The sequence below is a fragment of the Lampris incognitus genome, chromosome 6 (genome assembly GCF_029633865.1).
Source record: "Lampris incognitus isolate fLamInc1 chromosome 6, fLamInc1.hap2, whole genome shotgun sequence".
In the NCBI taxonomy this organism is placed as follows: domain Eukaryota; kingdom Metazoa; phylum Chordata; class Actinopteri; order Lampriformes; family Lampridae; genus Lampris; species Lampris incognitus.
In genome coordinates this window covers 14140441-14165897 of record NC_079216.1, presented here as the reverse complement: position 1 = coordinate 14165897, position 25457 = coordinate 14140441, and the positions used below count along the sequence as shown (strand labels likewise).

The 25457-nt window shown below is 47.8% G+C and overlaps 1 protein-coding gene across 4 annotated transcripts in view; it reads left to right on the top strand.

Annotated features, from left to right (window-relative positions):
* Positions 1–22741, top strand: part of LOC130114415 (pleckstrin homology domain-containing family A member 5-like) — a 122369-nt gene extending 99628 nt beyond the window's left edge. Inside the window, exons 14-28 of one of the 4 annotated variants that reach the window (XM_056282287.1) lie at positions 2746–2799; positions 3585–3665; positions 6564–6626; positions 6829–6909; positions 7572–7721; positions 9633–9734; positions 11080–11238; positions 12431–12551; positions 13130–13245; positions 18013–18225; positions 18358–18519; positions 19062–19195; positions 19847–19989; positions 20867–20966; positions 21546–22741. In XM_056282287.1, coding sequence (XP_056138262.1) covers positions 2746–2799; positions 3585–3665; positions 6564–6626; positions 6829–6909; positions 7572–7721; positions 9633–9734; positions 11080–11238; positions 12431–12551; positions 13130–13245; positions 18013–18225; positions 18358–18519; positions 19062–19195; positions 19847–19989; positions 20867–20958 — 1671 coding nt within the window. In that variant the 3' untranslated portion in view covers positions 20959–20966; positions 21546–22741. Of the gene's footprint in view, positions 1–2745; positions 2800–3584; positions 3666–6563; positions 6627–6828; positions 6910–7571; positions 7722–9632; positions 9735–11079; positions 11239–12430; positions 12552–13129; positions 13246–18012; positions 18226–18357; positions 18520–19061; positions 19196–19846; positions 19990–20866; positions 20967–21545 lie in introns of those variants that run through there. The other 3 variants (XM_056282286.1, XM_056282285.1, XR_008810398.1) reach the window with 3 other exon arrangements.
* The last annotated feature ends 2716 nt before the right edge of the window (positions 22742–25457 follow it).

Here is a 25457-nt window from a genome sequence, read left to right as displayed (position 1 = left end):
GCTACTTTGGGGATCAACTTTTATTTTGCCTTGACAGTTGGCTTGTAAATCTATTCTGATCATCAGAATGAGTAGGATTTTCCGAAAAACCCATATATAGACTCATGCAAAAATAATCCCTCTCTGTTATCACTTACGACCCACTAGACATGTGGTGTCTGTATCTGCAGAGACCCTGTCCTCTGCCTCTATATTCTTATTTCTCTTATTTTGCTGTGTACGGGACGTTTCTGGGCGTTAGCCTTTGGGCAGTGGGACTCTAGGAAACCATAGCGACCAGGTGCCAGATCAAGATCATAAGCATGCATGCAAGAGGAAGCTATGACAATGGCGGACACAGTGCCGAAAAGACGCAAACGTAACGAGGTGAAATGCCAGGCGGACAAAGCTCGTTCCAAAATGAGAAAGAATCTGGGGTTGGCTTTCACCCGCTGGCGAGCACTGAAGGAGAGGATGGGGGATGAAGAGCGACGCGGAGTTGGCCTGTACACTGGAATGTGTTCTGGAAACTGCGGTCAGGGGCGTGTCCTTCCGGTGTCGTTGAGCTGGGGAGGAGGGGCCAACTTTGAATGTTGTGTTTACAAACCGCAACCAACAAATCCTACTCATTCTACCTTTAACTAGTCAACGTGTGCATTGATTTGGAGCTATTTTTTCTAAGGAATGACAATCAGGGCAGGCGTTTGGTTAAGGCGGCGCACCCCTGTGAAGAATCCGGACAGATGTTGGTCAAAATTAAAACTCCAACCTAAAGCCATTGGCGATCTTAAAGGGCAACCAGCTAAGGAGGCTTAGCCCATGGGCATGCGTAAGAGTTAATACAGGATTTTTGCCCTTTAAAGTCTCTTCTAAGATGTCAGTCTACAGATGTAGGTCAACCAGACTTAAGGCTGAAAATCATTGGCTGTCCAGGGATTTACGGTCATACAAAATGAACTGGACTTTCAGCACTTTGACTGGATGCTGCCCCTTTGCTCTTACTCTTCTATTTCATTTTAAGTATTGTTTGTACTCAACATATCATATATAGGAAACATATTAAAAAAAACATACAGGAAACGGCTGATCCACCGTGGCAACCCCTAACAGGAGCAGTCGAAAGCAGTAGTAGTACTCAACATATAAGAACTTTTACTAATGAATTGATTTCTTTCCCGTTTAGCTTCTGATTTTGTTCACATGTATTGTTCTGTCAGGGCACTGGGTAATCTTACTAATTCACTGCTCTGAACAATAACACTATCTTGTAGACTGCTGATAACCCATCAACTCTTGTTTTGTTTTTTTTGGCTTTTTTCCCCCTCTTTTTCTCCCCAATCCACTCATTGCATAACTATAGTCCACTGACTTCCGGTTTCTACTGCAGTGGTCATACCAGTTTCCTGTTTGTTGGCATGTGCTATTGACAATGGCATATTTTTCGCTATGCCTGCAACATTTATCACGGATAAATGTCAAAGACATGCACAGAATTGTCGACAAACTTTCACCCGTACCTACCAGCAAACAGGAGAAGTTTCAAGTTGTACATAACAAGTTACGTCCGGACGTAACTTGATATGTACCATTTTTTATGTACAACACCGGCACCTACCCATTTGCTGGTAGGTACGGGTGAAAGCTTGTCAACAATTCTGTGCATGGTTTTGGCATTTATCCATGGTAAATCTTGCAGGCATCGCGACAAATATGCCATTGTCAATAGCACACGCCAACAAACAGGAAGCTGGTATGACCACTGCAGTAGAAACCGGAAGTCAGTAGACTACGGTTATGCACAGAGAAAATTGTACTTGGCCGATTACCCTGTTTTCCGAGCTGCCCCGGTCACTGCTCCACCCCCTCTGCCAATCCAGGGAGGGCTGCAGACTACCACATGCCTCCTCCCGTACATGTGGAGTCGCCAGCCGCTTCTTTTCACCTGACAGTGAGGAGTTTTGCCAGGGGGACGTAGCGCGTGGGAGGATCACGCTACTGATCCCAGTTCCCCCGCCCCCCTGAACAGGCACCCCGACCGACCAGAGGAGGTGCTAGTACAGCGAACAGGACACATACCCACATCCGGCTTCCCACTCACAGACATGGCCAATTGTGTCTGTAGGGATGCCCGACCAAGCCCCATCAACTCTTGATGGGTCATCAGCAGTCTTGAACTGACTGATCAGTGCAGAGCAGCCAAAGACCATAGCCCTGAAATGAGTATGTATCCAAAAAATAATAAATAATATGCCTACGCACAGGATTAATGCTCCCTTTGTGGTTGGACCAGCAATACTTAAGATATCTATTTATTTATTTATTTTTAGATCATACATATTAATGACTCTGAAGCGTAAGCACACGACCCACGGCAAACACATTAATCACAAGTGTGTTGAAGTGGCTGATAAATGAACCGCTGTGGACACAGTAATCTAATGTCTGGGTGTGGTTTTCTATTTTTTGGCCTAACTTTAGCTCATCACACGTTTGGTCAGGATTTTAGATACGCATTTAAAAAACAAGTTTATTTAAGTGAAACTTAGCTTCACTTTTCCGTGGTAGGTTATTCACTCGTCACTCGCTCAATTTGTCCTGCTTCTATATCGGTGCCTTCCTATTCTGTTTGACGCATGTTCCGTGTGTGTGTGTTGAGCGCACATGCATGCATGTGTGCATGCGTGGCATGCATGCATGTGTATCTCTTATTGACTTCCTCTCCTTTGCCTCACTCTTCTCTCCTCTTCTCTCTGCTGCTGACGTTAGAACGACATTCTCTCTCACCACCTCCAAAGAAACCTCATGTATTTGGACAATCAGGTGGGAGAATGCATGGCACACTACTGTCACTAACTAAGCTCATTTTGAGGACTATGCTCCTCTCGTTTCACATTTGGATGCACGGACTATATGATAAAAGGACTTCTTTTGTGTAATAACCTCTGCCCAGGTTTTTATAGTACGTAAGTTTGAATGCCCGGCTGAAACTAGCTCACTGATACTAGCTTGATATTCTCTTGTTCTGTAACCTGTATCATCAGTATCATGTTCTGTATCATCAGCATACAGTGTAAACTTGAGCAGGAATTGTGGTGCAGGCAGCAGTGAACCAATCATGTCCGTTCCACACGAAGTACATGCGTTGTGTAACACTGGGGAAAAAAGTGCACAGAGAAGAGTATATCCTCCAACAGGTAGACATGGGATTTTGACCTCAAACAGCTATAGTAAACTCAGACCCATGTAAGCACCTAGATGCGGGCAGTTATACTCCTTACACTAACAAAGAGGCTTAAGAATTACTGTGCACCACCAAGCCTCATGCAAGCGGTACTGCTTGATACAGCTGCATCACTATGGTATGCCAGGATGTAAAGGCTGCCCTCTGTTGCTGCTCGGTAATCGTCTTAGAGTGTTATCCTTATCCTTTCTGTGGGCACCTCTTTGGGCCTCCTGTCTGTGTTTCTGTAAGCGTGTGAATTCGAGTCATGAGAGAGAGAGAGAGAGTGAGTGAACCGGTCCAGAGTTTTGTTGGTGTTGTGTCTGAACTGAAGCCCTGCTGTAAACTGACGCTTGCCATATTGCTCCTCTCCACACCGAACTAGATGAAGGAAAATGACCCTTTAATCGTCATGACTCACACTTTGATTGAGAACTCTGCCCCAAGGCCTCAACTTTACCAGCAAGTAAGGCCAGCCAAAGGCTTTGCTCCTCCTCATCTACACCACTCCAGTTGCTGTTATTGTGTTGGGTTTTTTTCATTGTTTTTTGGTCAACTCTGTAATGCTACTGCTCTGGTGTCCAAGTCCTCATGGCATCTTAAGATCAGTCCCCCCTCGTATTGTTTGTATTGCCTACACTTCATCATCCATTGCTTTTAACTTGTCCCTTGTTACAGTAAAAAAAAAAAAGTCATACTGATGTGGGCATGGCTTGTATGATGACTATCCTCACTGTCAGGTTTGTGTGTGTGGGCTGGATACACTTTATTCCACTGAGAGTTCCTGCTTGTCTATCTATAAAAAAACTTAACAGATTAGGGGATAAAGTTTCTTGCCGTGAGACTACCCTAAAATCACCAGCACACATAAGGGCTGGGATTTTACCCTGACTATTGAAGTGGGCAGAAAGTCTTTAGCACTGTTTTTATTCCTTGGGGCCTTAACTAGACGAGTTTTGAGTGTAATTTCCTGTAAAACTTTCCAGAAAGCTTCCCTTCTAATTAGTCAAGCCACCCAGAGCCGGCAGATAGTCTCTTAATTGGTGTAATTTGATTTAACATTGCTAGACTCACCACTTCTCCTACAGAATCTAGCTCGTTTTGTTCCCCATAGAAAAATGTATCTCCCTTTCTAAAACTAGCATATAGGCATCGTCTTGCATAGCAAAATTTACCATTTTTACTTCAAGCATCCCTTTTTTAGCTCTGGACAAATCCAGTTATCCCACAATCCTAAAAATGATCGATGCCCATGTATAATTGGGTGTAACCATGCAGGAGTCTGGTATCTTTGTTTATTTGCGTCATAAGTCTGTCAGTCAAATATTAAAACTTGGGCGTCCAGGTGGCATGGTGGTCTTTTCCATTGCCTACCAACAAGGTGATCGCTGGTTCAAATCCCTGTGTTACCTCCAGCTTGGTCAGGGGTCCCTACAGACACAATTGGCTGTGTCTGCGGCTGGGAAGCCGGATGTGGGTATGTGTCCTGGTCGCTGCCCTAGCGCATCCTCTGGTCAGTCGGGGCGCCTGTTTGGGGGGGAGGGGGAACTGGGGGGAATAGCGTGATCCTCCCATGTCACATCCCCCTGGAGAAACTCCTCACTGTCAGGGGAAAAGAAGCGGCTGGCGACTCCACATGTATTGGAGGAGACATGTGGTAGTCTGCAGCCCTCCCCGGATCGGCAGAGGGGGTGGAGCAGAGACTGGGACGGCTCAAAAAAATTGGGTAATTGGCTGGATACAATTGGGGAGAAAAAGGGGGGAAAGCCAAAAAAATATATATATAGTATATATTAAAACTTTTAAGATAGCGGGATGAAACCAACTGAATCTAAGCATGCTCTGTGGTGTAGACTCAGCACTGGTCAGTATGCCAAGAAGGTTGTTAACACATAAGCGGCAGTTGTGTTTAGGTCCCTCTCAGTAGTCCCTGTCCCCATTCCTCTTCTACTGTCTCCCTTATCTCTCTGCTTACTGATGGAAGGGATAAAGAGGACCAGCTTGCGTGTGATGTGTGTTCTGACATCACTCTGCCACTTTTGTGACCACGTCTGAAGGCGTAAAAGTGCCGCCCCACCCCTTCAATCCATTGTGTTAGCCTGGCAAACAGCTGCATTGACACTCTCTCAACTGCTGGAAGTCTGTCTCCCTTCTCCCTCCGCCTCAATCCAATACACCCCACGCCACACCACACTGAAGACCCTCCCTCCCACGCCGACCACCACCCCCAGTCTCCGGGAGAGCCTGCATGCTCTGTGTGGAACACCACCTGCTTCACAGGTGTCACCCACTGTAACTGTGTTTGTGCGGTCAAACTCGACGATGTTTGGGCAAGAGTATGTGTGTGTGTGTATGTGTATGTGCAGGTTAAGATATGCCACTTGTAGTATAGGTTTGGTTTAAGGAAAGTGAGTGAATGAGTTGATGAGGCATTTCTTCATGAATCAGGAAACATGGAATCCAATGCAGTTGAAAATATCTTCCCTGCTATAAGCCGTTTGGCCTCTCATTCCTAAAACAAGTAAAAGCATTTGAGCAAAGAAGGACTGTGTTGTTTCTTTATTGCCCTGCAGGCTTAAAGAAGGATAGAGCCCCTCAGACTGAAGACTAGGTAGTTTTTCACGTGCAAATTGTAGCGCAGTCTGACATTAGCAACAGGGCTAAAGTAGTCATTAGGGCTTCCCTTGTTGTTTGGGTCAACAAACACAAAACCCAGTTCATCTTACATTCAACATTTTTCTCCACGTTATGAGGTAGGCGAAACATGCTAAGGAGGTTTGTGGTTAGCTTGTCGATGTAGGATTATTTTCATGTAACTTCATACACTGTTTTACTAGACACACAAGTTACACACAGACGTGTGCACACGTACACACACACACACACACACACACACACACACACTAAACTTGGCCACACACACTAAAGTTGACCACAGATATCAGACAAGCAGATTCCTTGGACCATTTAGCTTTGCAAAACGGGCCGGAGAACAACGAGCTGGGCACAGGCCGATGCCCCAGTACTGGAGTTTTGCAAGCAAAACTGTTCTACATGCCTTCTTGTTGCACTGCCAATAAAATCACTGCATTTGTGCTAACGGAGACAAACTATAAATGGTGCTGTAATGTGAGGCACCAGATCCATCAGAATAGAGATGGTGTTTATACTGACCGCTGTCCAAATGTGGGTTTGCTAACTTAAGTTTGCCCGATTCATTGGAAAGCTGAGGGCCAAGGACAAATCCCCTGCCTCTGCAACGGGGCTTTGTCATGATGCTGCATTAGATCTCCTGGTTCTAACATCTGTCTATGTGGTTCTTCTGTGGTTCCGTCCTCCTCACATTGTCTGTGTCTCTCCACAGTTGAGTCCAGAGGAGTATAGAGACCGCACCTACATGTACATGCCAGAAGAGGTGGACATTGATGTAAGTCCAGTTTTCACCACATGATAGATTCAGCGGCACAGTCAGAGAGATCTAGCGTTGTCCATTTTTTTCTGTTTATCTGGAACTCATTTCATGTGACTGTCCTGTTTCATGTTAAATAGAGGAGTCGAAGCAACAGGTATGTCTTTATTTGATTCAGTGATGAATGAGGACATGACTGTCACTCCTTTCCTTCCCTCAGGCCAAACTCAGCCGGCTGTGTGAGCAGGACAAGGTGGTTGGGGCACATGAGGACAAGCTCCAGCAGCTGCATAGAGAGAAGGTAATATGTCAGTAGTCTGCCAAATTGCTATGACAACCTGACAGCATCAGCCCTGCCTGTACCAAATCACTATGGTAACCAGACATCATCAGCACCCTTTCTAGCGAATTTGCGTGTTATTTTGATAAAGGAGGGGGAAAATTTCATGTGATAAATCAAGTCAAGTCAATTTTATTTGTATAGCCCAATATCACAAATTACAAATTTGCCTCAGTGGGCTTTACAGCAACACAACATCCTATCCTTAGACCCTGTCATCGGATAAGGAACAACTCCCTAAAACTCTCTGTTAACACTGGTCATTTCTGATTTGAGTTGAGTATCCAAACTGGTCATATTTTAAACTAACTGCATCTGTTGCAAAATCTCTGGGCGGAAAAAGAGTTTTGTTTTGTTTTTTTTTTTTTGGTTTCTTGGTTTTTTTAAACAATACTTTGTTATCCTGCCATGGTGCTAAGCAGTGAAAGCTTTAAGACATGTTAGCAGCATCCTGCAGTCACCTGGAGGGCCTATCTATGTGTGTCTTAAGTAAGTCAATCTGGCATACCACATCGTCCAGTCTATTAAAGCCAGTTTTATGTAGATGAGAATGGTGACACATTACAAACCCATGCCACCTTGCACACGTGTGTGTGTGTGTGTGTGTGTCCCCGTCCATCCAGCACACCCTGGAGACGGCGCTGCTGTCCGCCAGTCAGGAGATTGAGATGGGCTCTGATAACCCAGCCGCCATGCAGAGTGTCATCCAGCAGAGAGACGTGCTGCAGAGCGGTCTGCTCAGCACGTGTAGAGAACTTTCCAGAGTCACCACAGTAAGACACACGCACACACTAACCTAGCAGCTAAAAAATTGTTGTAATGTAACATGTAAACGTGACACAATGGAGTCCCGTGGTGCATTGTAAATTTGTAAATGAAGACTGTATTTAATAGAATTTACAATATTGAAATAATCATGAAATATAGATATTTGTAATTAGAGCCGTTCATTTACTGATCATTACCTCCAGTAACCGGTCCTGAAATGGGCCTGAAACAGAACTGTGGTCTGGAACAAAAATGGTTTCACTCCCCGACATCTACAAAAAGTTGAACCAGTAAACTCGCACATTAATGTTTAACACACATATACGTGCACACATCAGTGTTCCCATTAATTGCCTAGACTGTGACGCACACACACTCAAACACAAACACACACACAAACAATGGAACATAAAACTTGAACTAGCAGATTCGTCTGGTTCCCGGGGTAAGACATTCTGAGGACACAACATCGTTCGAGGTCAGTAACATTAACTAACGTTACAGTATCCACTGCGGTTATCCACTAGTCCAAACACAGTTGTGTCATTATCAGTGTATGACAGCAAACAGATAACGTTACCGCAGAAGTTACCATTGACGATAATCTAACGTTAGCTAAGTTACTAACTGGCCCCCCTCACATCTGCGGCGCTCTGCGTGACGGCAGTCAGGGCGGTGTTTGACACCATGCCGGAAGGCGGGCCGGTGGAGGGAACCGGGTACGGCATTGTGCGGCAGTGACTCTGGATGCGCGCTGGACCCTTCTCTAGGATCTCCCCACAGCTATGGCACCCACTGGGGGGGGCAAATCTGTATTAGAGGCCCCCACGCGTGAAATATGGACTTTTCAAGTCGATAAATCATGTCTTGAGATCACCTGTCAAGTTCTATAGTTTCGTTCCGCTCCAAAAAATGTTTTTGGTCAAAATAGGTCCATTTTTGGGGTGTCCAGGTGGCGTGGCGGTCTATTTCGTTGCCTACCAACACAGGGATTGGCGGTTCAAATCCCTGTGTTACCTCTGGCTTGGTTGGGCGTCCCTACAGACACAATTGGCCGTGTCTGCGGGTGGGAAGCTGGATGTGGGTATGTGTCCTGGTCGCTGCACTAGCGCCTCCTCTAGTCAGTCGGGGCACCTGTTCAGGGGGGAAGGGGAACCAGGTGGGTAATAGCATGACCCTCCCACACGCTACATCCCCCTGGCGAAACTCCTCACTGTCAGGTGAAAAGAAGCGGCTGGCGACTCCACATGTATCAGAGGAAGCATGTGGTAGTCTGCAGCCCCCCCCCCCCCCCCGGATCGGCAGAAGGGGTGCAGCAGCGACCGGGACGGCTCGGCGGAGTGGGGTAATTTTGGCCAGATACAACTGAGGAGGGAAAAAAGGGGGGGGTAGGTCTGTTTTTGGCTAAAAGCTAAAAAAAAAATTCGACTACAACGTTGAACAGAGAAATGGCAATGTGCCCGACCCGTCCAGGATGTATTTTGTCTTCTAAAAGATAAACCACTTTTCCTTCATTTCTCTGATGGCTCTTTTGAACTGTGTTAAACTCCACCTCATTTGCCATGCTTTGTGGGTGTGATTTTATTTAATTTATTTTTTCCGTGTCATCACCATCTAGAAACCCAGTGTGTTTATGATTAACTTGTTTACCGGAGCACAAGGTTCTTCACAGATCTAGCCTCTTACTTTTCCTCTCAAAGTGCACCAGGTGGAAATAAATGTAACAAAACTTTCTTCCTGGGGAGCATGCCCTCGGACCCCGAGGTCCACCCACCACGGTGTCCCAAAATCCTGTGACTGACGCAAAACACAGACACTGTTTTCCCCGTGGCGTGCTGTGCAGCACAGACTCGATGTTCGCATGTTAGCAAAGCAGTGAGATTCAAAGAGCATGTCTCTCCTCACCCCCCCACCAGGAGTTAGAGCGGTCGTTGAGGGAGTATGAGAAGCTTGAGGTGGATGTGACTCTGGCCAAAAACAACCTGCTGGAGCAGCTGGATGCCCTGGGAAGCCCACAGGTAGGACCAGCCTTCAGGCTGCACCCCTGCTTTCATCCTTCTCTACCTCTGTCTAACTAACCACTGGCAAACATAGCTTCAGAGAAAGTAAAAGAAATGTCCAAGTTTTTTGGGGGGGGCGGGTTCCTCCCCAATTGTACCCGGCCAATTACCCCACTCTTCCAGGCCATCCCGGTCACTACTCCACCCCCTCTGCCGATCCGGGGAGGGCTGCAGACTACCACATGCCTCCTCCGATACATGTGGAGTCACCAGCCGCTTCTTTTCACCTGACAGTGAGGAGTTTCACCAGATCACACTATCCCCCCCCCCAGTTATCCCTCCCCCCTGAACAAGCGCACCGACAGACCAGAGGAGGCGCTAGTGCAGCGACCAGAATACATACCCACATCCGGCTTCCCACCCGCAGACACGGCCAATTGTGTCTGTGGGGGACGCCCAACCAAGCCGGAGGTAACACGAGGATTTGAACCGGAGATCCCCATGTTGGTAGTTTTTTTTTTTGGCCTGTTCAGTTCTGTCCCCCTTTTTGTAGGCTGCCATTCTTTGACTTGTGTGAGAACCCTAGATCCATTCTGGATTAGTGTGACCTGTTGAGTGATAGAGGACTGTAGTGACAACAGGGCAGATGATAATTAGATCGGCGTTGTATTGAACCCTTCATCATGAGTACCAGAGACAAAGTGCTAAGAAATTACTTTCTTAGTGAAGCTTGAGTCAGAGCCCAGAATGACTCATTCAAAGCTGAGATGGAAGGGACGGAGCCAGCAGGGGGGGAGGTGTGTGTGTGTGTGTGTGTGTGTGTGTGTACACCCTTCACTCACAGACAAAGCTATTGTCAGTGAGGGGATAATTACCTGGCCCCTCTGTCTATCTGTCTTTCTCTCTCTCTCTGTCTCTCTCCCTCTATTTCTGTCTGTCTGTCTCTTGTCTGTCTGTCTTTCTCTCTTTCTCTGGCTCTCTCTCTCTCTGTTGCTTGATCTTTCTCTCAGATGCCCTCGCTTGCTGTGTCTCGTCTCTTTCTCACTATCTTTCACGCTTGCTGGCTCTCCTATGCCTTCTGCCCCCCCCCCTACTTGGCAGGGGGCAAAGAAGACCCTGCCTGAGCAGAGATAGAAGCAGGTCCCGGTCCGGCATGACTGCACACCTAATCGTGTCCATTTCTCTCACCACACCATTCCACTTCCATGTCTCTTTCACTTTGTCCTCCTCCTCACGTCTTTTGCTCTTTGCTGGCCTACTTTCATTGTTAGCCATTGAACTCCACATCAAACTGTTGAACGGCGGCCTGCCCAAGTTAATTAACACTCGTGAGTGTGTGTGTGTGTTCTCTGCGTGCGTTCAGACGGAGCCTCCCAGCCAACAGCATGTCCACATCCAGAAAGAGCTGTGGAGGATCCAGGATGTCATGGAGGCCCTGAGTAAACACAAAGCCCAGAGGTGTACTGCTGACGGGGCAGCCTTCTACAGCTCCAAACCCATCTCCAACAAACACAAGAATGAGGTAATTACACCACACTTAGGGCTCTCCTCTTGCTGTCTTAGCCGTGTTGGTCGTTAGTTGTTATTGCTGTGCGTTGCCCCTCCCCCACCTTTCCCCCCTCCCCTCACATCCAGTTTGCGTGTTGGTGTCTGAGTGGACGTGTCAGTTCCCTTATAGAAGGCTGGGATCTTCTGCCTGGTGAACCAGCTGGTGTGCCCGGCCTGTGCCAAATGGCCACTGCCTTGAGCGGTGACCGGTGGCGCCATGTGTCACTGTGCCTCCTGTCCTGTCCCGTTATGCCATGTTTGATCCCTAGGAGGATGACCTGGTGCCCCCCCGGCCGCCGCTGCCCCAGTCGTACGAGCCCAACCCCCCGGCCATGCCCTCCCTGTCCTCCCACACCCGTGCGCACCCATCATCACTCCACAGGCCGGAGGACAGGAAGGCCAGCCAGAGGAACGGCACGCACAGTGTAAGGCTGTTCGACCTGTTGGGACCCCACCCCCAGCCAGGGCTCTTGTCATTGTCCATTATCATCCACTGCGACGGATGCCTTGTGTCATGTTGATGGACATCTCATTTCTGATTTCTGTTGGATTGTTTTCATTGGTTTATATTCCTCCATTTAGTCGTACGGTGGTCCTTTTTATTTCACAGCTTGCTTCCTGAAGCCTCATCCATGTAGTTTTTGTTTTTTTAATGTATTGATTTGCTTCAAAAAGTCTTGCTGTTACATTTTTATTTTGATTTGAAATGTCTCCTCTTTTTTTGGGCTGATGTTGTGTCTTTTGAATGGTCCTGCTACTTCCGAGGTCATTTCAGTTCCCTACAGCTTTTGTTGTGCCTCATCCCTCCTTACAGCTTCACTTGTGATTGAGTTTGAACGTTTCTGTTTTCCTATTTTTCCATTTGGTTTTGATGCTTTCTGAATTGATCTAACTTGGTGTAAATATGTTCGACTCCAAAACCCTACATCCGTATAATCTAAATATCTTTAAATTTCTGTATCTCTAAATTATAATCGCCAATTTGTAAAAAGTAGAGATTTGTCATTGACTAGGTTATCCAACATTTTTCAAAACGTACCGGTAGCTGTTTTAGTTTCCTCAGTAGTTCTGTTTTTTTGTAGGAGTAGATATCTAATTTTGGAGCTAAAGTCATGAGTCATGACCATAAAGCGGAGCCATATGTGTCTGTCTCCGCTCCTCTGCAGGGCCCAGACTACCGGCTGTATAAAAGTGAGCCAGAGCTCACCACAGTAGCCGAGGTTGATGAGAATAACGGGGAGGATAAATCTGAACACGCGTCTGACAGGGAACCTGCCGGAAGCAAAGGTGAACATTACGGGCTATCGCACTGACATAATTTTACATGGCAACACTACACCTGTCCAGCAGTCACGACAACACGGACCACTAGGAGACCAGACTGAACAACAAAAGAAAAAAAATAACTACGTGTCAGTTGGCGTTCAGATTTTGTGAGAATCTGAGGCAAAAACACAGGTCATTGATACAAATCGCAAGCAAACCAGCTCCTTTAATGGTTCGGTTTGATGGCTAATTAGATATACACCATGAATCTCTTCTTATCTTTTAAAACTGCAAACACAAGCTGGTGCCCCATATGCACCATACATGTTAATACTATGATGCACTGATTATGTTTTCTGTGGTTGTCTAGTTTTTCTGTCGCAAGGTGTGTGTGATGCCTAACCCTTGTTTGTATTGTGTCAGTTCTAGTACACAGAACAGAATCTTCTGCAAAACTGATAGTCCTCTCAACCAAATAACTAATAATAATAGTATATCATATAATATAAAAGCATGTCATTATCAGGGAATACTAACACAGTTATAAAGCACGTCCAGGAATCGTGTTCTGACCCTTTCCCCCCCTCACACTTTGCCAGGTGGGTCCTACCCAATAGGGATCGTCCCTCCCAGGACCAAGTCACCAATGCCTGAGTCCTCCTCCATAGCCTCCTATGTGACCCTAAGGAAGGGCCGTAAGCCCCAGCCCAGGACGGTGAGTCCCTTCCACCACTGTCGGTCCCCTGCAAACCTAGGACCTTCAGCATTATGACAAATGATTCTCAGAGCATTCTCAGATCATCAGAGCATCAAGTTGGGGATGAGTTTGTTGCCTCACATGAAGGAGTTCAAATATCTTGGGATCTTGTTCACAAGTGAGGGTAGGATGGAGCCGGAGATTGACAGGTGGATTGGTGCAGCATCAGCAGTAATGCGGGCAATGTACTAGACCGTTGTGGTGAAGAGGGAGCTGAGCCGGAAGGCAAAGCTCTCAATTTACCAGTCAGTCTTTGCTCTAACCCTCACCTATGATCATGAGCTTTGGGTAGTGACCGAAAGGGTGAGATTGCAGATACAAGCAGCTGAAATGAGTTTCCTCCATGGGGTGTCTGGGCTCAGCCTTAGAGATAGGGTGAGGAGCTCGGACATCCAGAGGGAGCTCAGAGTAGAGCTGCTGCTTCTTCGTGTCAAAAGGAGCCAGTTGAGGTGGTTCGGGCATCTGATTAGGATGCCTCCTGGCGCCTTCCTTTGGAGGTTTTCTGGGCATGTCCAGCTGCGAGGAGACCCCGGGGTAGACCCAAAACTTGCTGGAGGGAATACATGTCCAATCTGGCCTGAGAACGCTTTGGGATCCCCCACGAGGAGCTGGAGAGCATTGCTGGGGAGAGGGACGTCTGGAGTTCTCTACTTAGCTTGCTGCCACTGTGACCCGACCCCGGAGAAACGGCCGATGATGAGATGAGATTCTCAGACCACTGGATTTTGTGGTGTCAACAGCATCGGCAACATTTAGATGAGGTCACAAGTCATCAATCACATTTCTATTCTGGATTTTAGAGTAATTATTGTCCTGAGGTAGTAAACGCCACTTATCTGTTACTTCAAGAAAGTTATAACACTTTTGTATAACTATTGCTCAACTCCAGCCTGTTGACTGTGTTGTGCCCCATTACCTCGTAAGACCCAGAACTTACAGAGTTTTCAGTGGGCAGCAGAGAAGTGACCGCCACTGGGGGGGATTGAGTGGCTGTAGAATTTACTGCTCCAGCAGTGATGGGTTGTTTTGTTTACCAGGCTGTTTGTGGCAGCAGGAGCCCCTGATGCTGTGGCCAGCATGTGACTCATACTCTCCTGCAGAACTTCACTCAAATAAACACCAAGCCCGGTTTCTATACACTTTCCAGTCCTTGCCACTTTAATCTACTAACCATGTCATTAAGTTACCACAGTGAAGGGTGTACCCCAGCTTTTAGTGTATGTTTGTGTGTGTTTTTGTTCGTGTGTGTGCACGTGCGTGTACCACAGGCAGAGAAAATGGATGTAAATTAAAATTTGGTTAGAATGAACTACATAAACTTGAGCTGCTATTCGATGTCAATAGCAAACGTCCACACTGGGACATACCTACTCGCTGTCATCTGCAACAGAGCCCCTGGTGGTAGGAGTGTATATCACAGGCCTGTAGACTGCCAAGGCCGCAGGATATACCTGCCTCCAACACGATCTGGACACTAGGGGTTCTATTTGTTCTGTTTGTCCTTAGACTGTGTACAGGATCTAGCTCTGCGAGCCCCTCCAGCAAAGCAGAGACCTGAGGTTGAATAACCTCTCCACCAGTTCACATCATTACCCAGTGGTTCTCAGGCAGTATCGAGGCCTGAGTTTCTATAGGTGAAGCCGTATATGGCAGGAGGAGTGTACAAATACATAGCAGTCACGTTGAGGCTGTGTGTTCATGTATTGTGTGTGCATTTTGGAGAGCTAGCATGCTAGCAGATGCTCTGTTGGATACTTTCCATCACGGGCCTTTTTGAGATAATTGCCAGTTTGAGAATATTGTAATCATAAACACTTTTCCACTTGCTCATTTTAATGGTTACTGGCTGATAGGACTTGCAATTGACTTCTTTCACAGTGCCAGCAGACCCAGGTCTGACTGCCAGCAGACGAGTTTGCCTTTCTTTTTTTTTCTTCTTCTTCTGCAGCGTCATCTTTGATGTCATGACGTTCATGATGTCACGAACACGCCAGAAAACAGGGAAGTAAACAGTAGAAAGCAGCATGGAAGCCAGAGAGATGGTGGTTAATGTTACTTTTTTATATCTTGTACTTCAATCTCTCGTTCAAACCATACAAACTCAACGCAGTTCGAGCTGTTGCACACTGTACCCACAAACAAAAAATGTTTTTCCTCAGTTGCTGGCACGATTTTATGACACGCGGACAATGGCGCTACGTCATTGCACAAATTAGCATGTCTACCTGGGTATCGTGTTTACATCAATGCCGATCGGAGGTGGAGCCGATAAATACCCGTGACTACTGCAGAGTCGTTTGACCTGGGAGTGAACGCCGATTGTACACTTTTACACTGACCACCAAAGGCAGATATTAGCGGGTATTAGCGGGTTTCTTGGCCAGTGTGAAAGGGGCGGTAGCCCCCCACCTCCCCCTCGGTTCAGGGATGGTTGTTCCCTCTTCACATAGATGGCCTCTTCCTGTTCGAACCAGCGTTCCTCCCTATCAAGGATGTGCACATCCTCATCCTTGAAAGAGTGGCCACTGGCCTGTAGACGGGTGTAGACTGTGGAGTCCTGGCCTGAGGTGTTAGCTCTTCTGTGTTGTACCATCCTCTTCGCCAGCTTCCGTTTAGTTTCCCCAATTTACAAGTCAGGGCAATCCTCCTTGCACGTAACAGCGTACACTATATTGCTCTGTTTGTCCCGGGGACCCGATCCTTGGGGTGGACCAACTTCTAGCACAGTGTGTTTTAGGGTTTGGGAGCAGCTGAGACACAGTGTTTGGAAAATAAATGTCTCAACTCTTCCGACACTCCCGCCACATACAGAATCACCACTGGTTTATGCTTACACAGCTGTTGTCCTTCTCCTCTCTTTGATCGACTGGTGCATTGTTTGGGCGTCTTCCTGGCTTTGACAAATGCCCAGTTCGGTTAACCACACTTAACCAGGGCCTGTTTAATGTGGGATTCCTCCCCATGCCCGGCCGCTGTGTCGGTGGGGACATTGTCAGCTCGGTGGTACAGCGTCCTGACTCCTAGTTTGTGCTCCAGTGGATAATGAGAGTCAGACCTTAAATACTGATCAGATGTATTGGTTTACGGTACCTTGATAGGGAGGAACGCTGGTTTGAACGGGGAGTGAAAGAGGTAATTTATGTGAAAAGGGAATGACCATCCCTGAATTGAGGGGGGGACCTAACGATACATCTGTCACCATCTTAAGGCTGTGACACATTAGGCCACTGTCGGCTAATGTCGGGCTGTTGGTGAGCATCTGTGGCCCTAGTTTTTCCAGTGTGTCCTGCACCGGTGGCACTAGTCGGACCCCTGTCGGCATCTTTTCGGCCGATCAGCACGTTGAATCGGCGGCAGAGCCCGTTGGTGAGAGAGATCACTCTGATTGGCTGTTCGGCTTAGTGAATCAGTGCACAAGAAGAGAAACAGAAGTTACGAAGGCAAGCAAACAACGAAGTCAAGAGGCCGCACACAGAAGGCTCTTCTCATTTTTTGTCTTCATCTCACCTGAACATTTCAGGAAGCTGATATTTTCACAGCGACATGGTAATCTGGAGTCATTTGCAACTTTTTGTCAGACATATTCTCAATGAGGAGTAGCTATATTACGACACTGTCTGTAGTGAGTGAGAGTTGAACTAGAAAACATATGGCCCTGTGATGGCCTGGCGGCCTGTCCAGGGTGTCTCCCCACCTGCCGCCCAGTGACTGCTGGGATAGGCTCCAGCATCCCCGCGACCCTGAGAGCAGGATAAGCGGTTTGGATAATGGATGGATGGTAAGCAAACGCTGCTTTGTTTATGGTTTGTATAGCCACAGTCCTGGGTCTTCTGGTTTCAAATTTTGAGGGACAAATACAGACTACCGCCACCTGCTGGTATGGAGAGTTAGTTCCTCTCACACAGGTGCAGAACATACATGCTAGTTGGCTGTTGGCTGTAGTCTTTGCAGTGTGTTAAAGTGCTACTTTTTGGCCCAGACGCAGGCGATGTGAGGCGATGCAACAATCGGCCTTCGTCACCGCTAGTTCTCTGATGTCAGATTTGGTGTGTCTGGGCCTTCACAATGCTGTGATTGCAACTATTCCCCAATCCTCTGTGAATAGAACACATGGTCATTGTAACTAGTCAATGGTCACGCCCATATTTGCATATGAAACCGGTCGTTATGCCGCTGTATTGCTTATAAGGGTGGTGATACCTGCAGGTAGTTTAGACCGAAGAGGTCACTTAGATGAGTGATGAAACGTATCTCTCAATAAACGTTGTGTCCAGATGAACTGATTCAGCTTTCCGTGATTTCCTTACCTGGATTACTGAGCATGCATCGAGGCATATAGCGTTTTACATTTTCGCCAAAGCAGCCAAATGCAGAGGAATAATGCAGCTAGTTCTGAAAAGTGAAGTTGTTATGGCCAACAAGCAGACCAAGCCGGTAAAAGACCTTTGCTGGCAGATACTAGAACATGTAGATAACTAAAATCTAGGTTCAGCCATGCTTTATGTTTGGTAGTGTGGAAGGTGCTGACTCATCAGTATTGGTGACTCTGCTCGTTTCAAAAGGATCTTTTGGATTAACAGTGGTCGGACGTCAATACTCATCACCGTTATTGGGATATTGATGTCAGAAGTTTGACAAAAACACCAAGCTGGAAGACTAGCTTTAAGTCTATCCACCATGTTTATAGGCCAGTGTGTGTGTGTGTATGTCCTCCCTGTTCTGCAGGAGCGCCCGCACAGCGCGGTGGAACAGCAGCTGTGTGCAGTGGAGAGCAGCCGACCCAGGATGAGTGTGGAGGAGCAATTGGAGAGGATCCGTCGCCACCAGCAAGGGGCGCTCAGGGAGAAGAAGAAAGGCCTCAGCATCCTGGGCAGCCAGGAGAACACGCCCTCCCGTAGCCCCTCATTTACCAAAGAAAACCCCTTCCGCAGCATGCAGGTACACACAAACACACACGAGTATACAGACACACAACCTCAGGCAAGCATACATACAACAGGCTGAAAACAGGACATGTAGTCAGGTGTTTCTAAGCGTGTGTGTGTGTGTTTGTGTCTTTGTGCTTTGTAGTGTCAGAGCAGGCGGAGAGACGAGGCGATGAGCAGCGACATCCAAGAGCTTGAGGCCTCCCTTAGGGAGCAGGAGGTGGTGAGGGACCAGGAGACACCTGCGGAGGAGATCGCCCGTCTCAAAGAGGCTTCCCAGGCTGATCACTTCAACATGGTGCGAGAGGTGGGCCGATGGAGCTGAGGATAACCTGTGGTGTTACGACTAAACAATTTCACATCACTAATACTTGCCACGTTGTCGTTTTGACTTCATTAAGTACCAAACTGGAAACCTTGAGATGAGTCTCTGCCCCTTTGTGCAATTGTAAAGCAGAACATTTTAATATGAGGGTGTGTGACAAAAGAAGCAGTTGGGAAAGCACAAAGGTATTACAGTGGTGCTGCTCCAACACACCGCCCTACTCGGAACATGACCATTGCACTCAGTGGACATGTATAGGAAAGACAAACCGGCAGGATGTGTCACCCATTAGACAGGAAGGTGGCGTGCCGGCTGATTAGGTTACGAAGTGCACGGAGTCAGACGGGAGATCCGTGTTTGCGTCAGATTTGACACCGGGGTACAATGTGAAAATGGATTTTAGGCTGTGCGCAGCTCCCCGTGGACATTAGCTAGGAGAAGAGATATGGTATCTTTCTGTATGCCACAGTTCCTTAGATAATAACCAGCTCTCTCTCTCTCTCCCCTCTCCCCTCTCTCTGTAGTTGTCCGTGCCTGACAAAGTGTTGATCCCTGAGCGCTACGTGGAGTCAGACACAGAGGAGGCTCTGAGCCCTGAGCAGGAGGCTGACAAACAGAAAAAAGTGGATCGCATCAAAGCCCTCATAGCCAAAAACAGGTACAAACACCAGGATCTGTCCGCAGCTCTGGCCAGTTTCCTCAGCCGCCGCGGGCCTCTGATGGGGAGGCCTCGATGAAAGGTCATTCCTTACAGGTGGTCGGTGTTGATGTGTCCCTGCAGACAGACTGCAGGGTGTGCCGTCCCTAAGGAACGAAAGAGAGGTTGGGGTGGGGTGGGGGGGCGGGGATGCAGATGAGACCGGGGTCGAAGCAGAAAGAGGGTCGTCTTCATCCGTCGGCACGAGAGGCGCTTCGGTCTGCTCTTTTCGTGCAGATTTGCACAGGAGTCCAGGTGCCTCTCTCCTCACCGTGCTGACATTTCCATTGTAAATGTCAGCCCTCAGAATTGATTTTTAAAGACACTTCCTGTGTGTCCCGGGGTCGTTGTGTTTATGCCCAGCCAATGCTTATACGTGATGCTTTATCAGTTGCACATATTGAAGTTTGTCCATGTGCGTGTGTGTATGGACTTGCTTGCTTGTGTTTGTGCATTTGTATGACTGCACATGAATAATATGTGCGTGTGTGTGTGTGTTTTCATGTGGGGGTGTACGTTGGTGCGTGTGTTCATCTGTATGTGCATATGTGTGCCATTGCATATGAATGTGTGTGTGTGTGCGATGTTATGTGTGCCGTGCGTACATCCCAGCATGCAGAGTTTGCTTCCCACCGTGGCGCTGAGCCCCGAGGAAGCCGAGGAAGAGGTCTCCGCAGTGCAGGAGAAGGAGAAGCTGATTAATATCTCCTATGAGCTGGCAGCAGAGGCCTCCAAGCGCAGCAAGCTGGTAGCAGGTACAACCTCCAGAGAGAGGGGAGGCAGGAGAGGTGGGGCGAGAGGGGAGGCAGGAGAGCTGGGGCGATAGGACCACAGCACTAGATATGGTGGAACACAGGGAAGAAGGCTGCATTTTTGTCATCGTTACTTTGAGCACTGTTCTTTTTTATCATTCCTGGTGTCCTCTGATTATCAACCTTGCAATATGACGTACTGCTCATTTGTTTTTCTCAAGTTTGTGTCGTTAGGGGGAGTCCAGGTGGCGCGGCGGTCTATTCCGTTGCCTACCAACACGGGGATCGCTGGTTCGAATCCCCGTGTTTCCTCCGGCTTGGTTGGGGTGTCCCTACAGACACGATTAGCCGTGTCCGCAGGTGGGGAAGCCGGATGCGGGTATGTGTCCCGCTCGCTGTACTAGCGCCTCCTCTGGTCGGTCGGGGCGCCCGTTCAGGGGGGAGGGGGAACCGGGGGGGGGGGAATAACGTGATCCTCCCACGCGCTACGTCCCCCTGGCGAAACTCCTCACTGTCAGGCGGTAGTCTGCAGCCCTCCCCGGATCTGCAGAGGGGGTGGAGCAGCGACCGGGACGGCTCAGAAGAGTGGGGGTAATTGGCCAAGTACAACTGGGGGGGAAAAATGGGGGAAAAATAACCAAAAAGTTTGTGTTGTTAGCCATTGATTTTGATAATAGCATTAATCACAATAATCCAAGTGTTTTATTAATCGTTTTATCTTCTGTTGTAGCTTCTGACCCTGTTTTTACCATTCTGTGTGCTATCGCATCCATGTATGTCCGTTTGTCTCTGCACGTGTGTGTTTGTGTGTGTGCGTGCTTGTGCATGTGTGCGTGGTTGAGTGCGTGTGTATTCAACCTGCTGCTCTGTATCGTTGCAGTGAAAAGCGTGTTGTCTTCATCCCCACCCCATCCACTGTCTCCTAATACACACCCCCAGCTCGCTGACGGGTCTCACTTCATGTGTGTGTAGTAGCACCAGTAAGAGCCTCCATTAATTCGTCCATTTACATATACTTTGTGGCTTGTGTGTGTGTGTGTGTGTGTGTGTGTGTGTGTGTGTGTGTGTGTGTGTGTGTGTGTGTGTGTTTGACTCCATCTGTCTGGTTAAAATGCTTTCCAACTGTACAAACATCTCGAGACTGTGGTAGTATTGTGGAAAATTGAATTTGATTTTCATTAAAGATGGAAGTGGAGACAAAATCTGCAACACTATTCGTTAAAACTGTCGCATCCCCCAAATACACATGTACCATCACGCAACGTATGCGAGTGCGAACCCAGTGTAAATTCACACAACAGGATATTTGTCAGTGATTTGGCCCAGAGGGCAGCAACACAGGTCAGCTCCACTTTTAAGGTCTCCTCATAGTCATTCCTGCACACATCCATCTGATGTGAGGACAGCCCGCTCTGAAAAAAATATGGCCGTTTTGAAAAGGAAGGAGGAAATGAACCCCCTCGTGTTTGCTCTGTGATGTCGTGCTGTTGTCTGAAAAGTTGGAGCTGACTTTGACCTTTGCCCTCATCCTCACCACTGAATCTGTGCCTGTCCTGCAGCCCAGGCTCTGTCCTCAGTAAAGACCTACACATGAAGGAACCAGCCGTGGAGGTGTAAGGACGGCCCGCTACTGCCATCATGAAGCTCCCTTCCTGACGATGCCGACACACACACACGCACACACACACACACACACACACACACAGACCACAGCGGAGTCAGGGGACTGGGGCCTTACCGCCATCTTCTGTATTCTTCAATGTGACGATGTGATCCACCTTCTCTGTCTCCCCCCCTGTGGTTGCCCCTCCCTCACCCATAACCCCCCCCCTCCATTTGACAGTGGCTAGACAATAAGGCTTTGATACTGTTGCAGTTATGCCATTTTGTTCCTATTATTTATATTTTTTTTGGTTCAATTCTCCTGTTTGAAATTGGACTGGTGTGTGTGTGCGTGTGTGTACGTGCGTGTGTTCGATGACCCGCTTTGTTCAAAACAGGCCAAGCCAAAATTTTTACGTTCACACTTCACCAATAGTTTAATATAGTTTTAAAGGACATATTTTTTAAAGAATTTTAGTACACATGAACTCTTTGTAATTCACTTTGTTTTTGTTATTTTTTGTTTTTTTTACACAAGGCGGTCAATAGCATCACCAACCTTTTCACATTTGCTTGTTAAGTCTAAGCAACCTTAACGGTCTACGTAAGAGATGAGTATATACGATACAGTCGATTTATTATTCAAGGCGGTGCCACTAAATGGCTGACGGAGAACCGGAGAGAATCGAGTCTTTTTACTTCTTTTGCCTCGGGTTGTAATGATCTATACGCCAGACCTTCCGCAGTCCCTGTTGCACAACCGTCGACACACACGTGAATGTCTTTGGCTTAAGAGACGCTAGGCTGGGGTTTTTTAATTGCCGAGAGATCTATTTAATCTGGAATAAGGAAATCTTTTTGAGAGTTTGGCTCCATTTTATGAAGTGTTTGGGTTTTGGGTCCTGGAACTGAAAAAGGAACAGCACATGTAAGGAGCAATAAGTAGTTTCGTGGATCCATGAAAGTTCTTTTTTTGTGTGTGTGTGTGTATAAAAACTGTAATTAACAGAGGTTCGCTGTGTATATATTGTACATGGTACAGCAGGATGGGAGGACGTATCCACTATCCAGTATACGGTTACATACTAGAGCTGATATGCAAATAGTCATATCCCATCTGTTTTATATCATGTTAAATAAATGTTGCTGTTCTTACTGACTGCTTGTATGTCGTGTTGCTTCAGTAGACCCGGTCACAATTTCCTCCCTAGGTGAACGAGCAAGCTGTGTGTCGGTGTGAAGTCCATTACACTTGTAGTCCAGTCCCAGTTTATCTGTGTATTGAGATATACATGAGCAAGTCGTCAATGAGGGCGTTTACCTTGAATAGAGTTAACTGTCTCTGCAATTTGAGCTCTGAGATGGGTTTTTAATAGGCTTGTTTAAAACTAGTATCAAGACACCATCTCGTGGTGACTGTTGGTACTGTAACCTACATGTTTCACTAAAATGTAACGTTGCAACATTTGAACGGATGGGGGGGGGGGTTCTACCCATATGTATGATATGAGGTTACTTCTGTGCCAAATCCATACAAGATAATGTAGTTATCTAGGTCCTGAACCAATGCTTTAACCCGTTATCGTTTACTGGATATCCGGATTCACCACTGGCCACGCCCCCATGTCTTACTGCCAATAAGACGGCTCACAGCAGGTGCGAGGCTACAGCTGTCCGTCAGCCCGCTTTACTAACAACCACACGGGGACTCACGCGTGGTAAGTGTACTGTCCACAAGCAGGCCATGACAAGCTGTAGCAGGGGGTCCCAACCCTTTTTTTTTTGGCTCGTCGCCCCTCTTTGGAGTCACAAAAGTCCACAGTGACCCCAGACATTCTAAAATTACGCTAGAATTCATTTGTTGCAAGAAAATGTTCATTTTAGACCTCATTTAGGCTCTACCCATGACAAGTCTGTGTATTTATTATGTATGTTATGTATTATGATTGGTGTCTCTTGTGATCAATTTTTTTTTATTAGTCATCTACTTTTTCCCAAACAAGACAATACAAACACAATACAAAAACAACGGGGGGGGGGGGACATACAAAAATTACATATACATGCATACATACTGTAACGTGCATGGATAAGCCGATACGTTGGTCCTTGATTAACGGGTCGGACCCTGTAGTCGACTGGTTAACGTTGTCGCTTGCGGTGTGGGAGCCACGGGTTCGTGTCCCGGCTGTGGCGACGGTGCCCCCCCCCCGAATTCGCTACAATACATAGACTGCTCAGATCCCCCCCACACACACACACACACGCGACCCGTGGTTGGTGTCTCTCGCCTATTTAGTGGGACAGTTGCGCGTGCACGTCTCGCTGCAGCCTTCAAAGTTTGGCGGCGTAGTAGACAGAGCGTATCTCATCACTGCAGAGATGGACGGTACTTGGACTTCATGCACACAAGAGCACTAAATCCGGCTTCACACAAATATGTGCTTCCAGAAGGAACCCACAGTTTTAAAGCACACTGTGAGATCTCTGGGTGCTCTTCTCTTGCTCCGAACCACAAGTCCTCCATCCCCACTCGCGAATGCAGTGTTGTGTTCTATGACGTCAGTTCAACCAGCTGTTCAGCAGCGGCGGCAGGTAGGTCGACTGAGCCTGCATCACAGGGGAAGGGGTCCCTCACCCAGTCACACTTTCACATATCCAAGTCTGGAAAGTAAGTGGGGAAAGTGCTCTTCTAGGCGTTTCAGGTGCTCGCACGTCATCTTTGTGGAGCACTGGTCATCGATGCTGCTGTCTGTTAGAGACTTGCTCAGCTGGGGGGAAGGGGGGAAGTTTGCTTGTGAAAGGCTGTCTCTCCAGAATGTGTCCCCCCCCCCCCCCCCAATCCATCAGTACGGTCACTCATCTGCATGATATCTTGTTTTTCCCCTGTATGCTTATGTTCAGTTCATTAAGTGTTCCAGAGATGTCCGTCACATATGCATCGACAAAATCTGCCTCCCCCCCACATCCATGAGCAACACCACAGTTCATTTCTCAACTTTAAAAAAATCGCTCCAGAACCAACCTCTCGACAACCACCGTGCTTCTGTGTGCAAGAACAACTGGTGGTGTTCTGAGCCCATATCGCCGCACAGTTCTGCAAACAGACGAGGACGCAGTGGATGTGGTCTGATGTAGTTGACCATGGCTGCAGCATGTCCGCGGTGGGCACACTCAGTTCCTTACATGCCGACTGCTCACGATGAATCATGCACTGGTTCCATGCTATAGACGGGGCCCGTTCCACGATTAACGTACTGTAGCGAATTCGGGGGGGGGGGCAGGCTGGGAAACGTCGCCACAGCCGGGACGCGAACCCATGTCTCCCGCTCCGCAAGCGACAACGTTAACCAGTCGACTAAAGGGTCCGACCCGTTAGTCAAGGACCAACGTGTCCACTTATCCATGCACATTGTAGTACATAGTAGGCCTGCTCGCCGCCCGCCATAGACGGAGCCCAGTCTGTACAACATCCTACCGTACGCTCCCATGGAGCGCTGTTTGTCTCCATATAGTTGTGGGGGAACAGTCTCCTGTCCAGGAAGAGGAAGACGGTAGGAAGACGGATGTCTCTTGAGCGTGTGGGGTTTCATGCTGTCCGTAAACAGGACGTTACCACGCTGCAGACAGAGCGGCCTTCCCTCGGTGTGTTCAGTCAGGCTAGTGAAGCCAAACGGAAGGCCACTGGCTGACGGGTTGGGCCCTTTAGTCGACTGCGTTCACGTTGTCGCTTGCGGAGCGGGAGACACGGGTTCGCGTCCCGGCTGAGGCGACGGTCTCCCCGACTGCCCCCTGAATATACTGCGGTATTTTCTCTTTCTTTTTGGTGTCAGCGTCTCCGTTTCACTCGAAGATGTGGAGGCCACAGG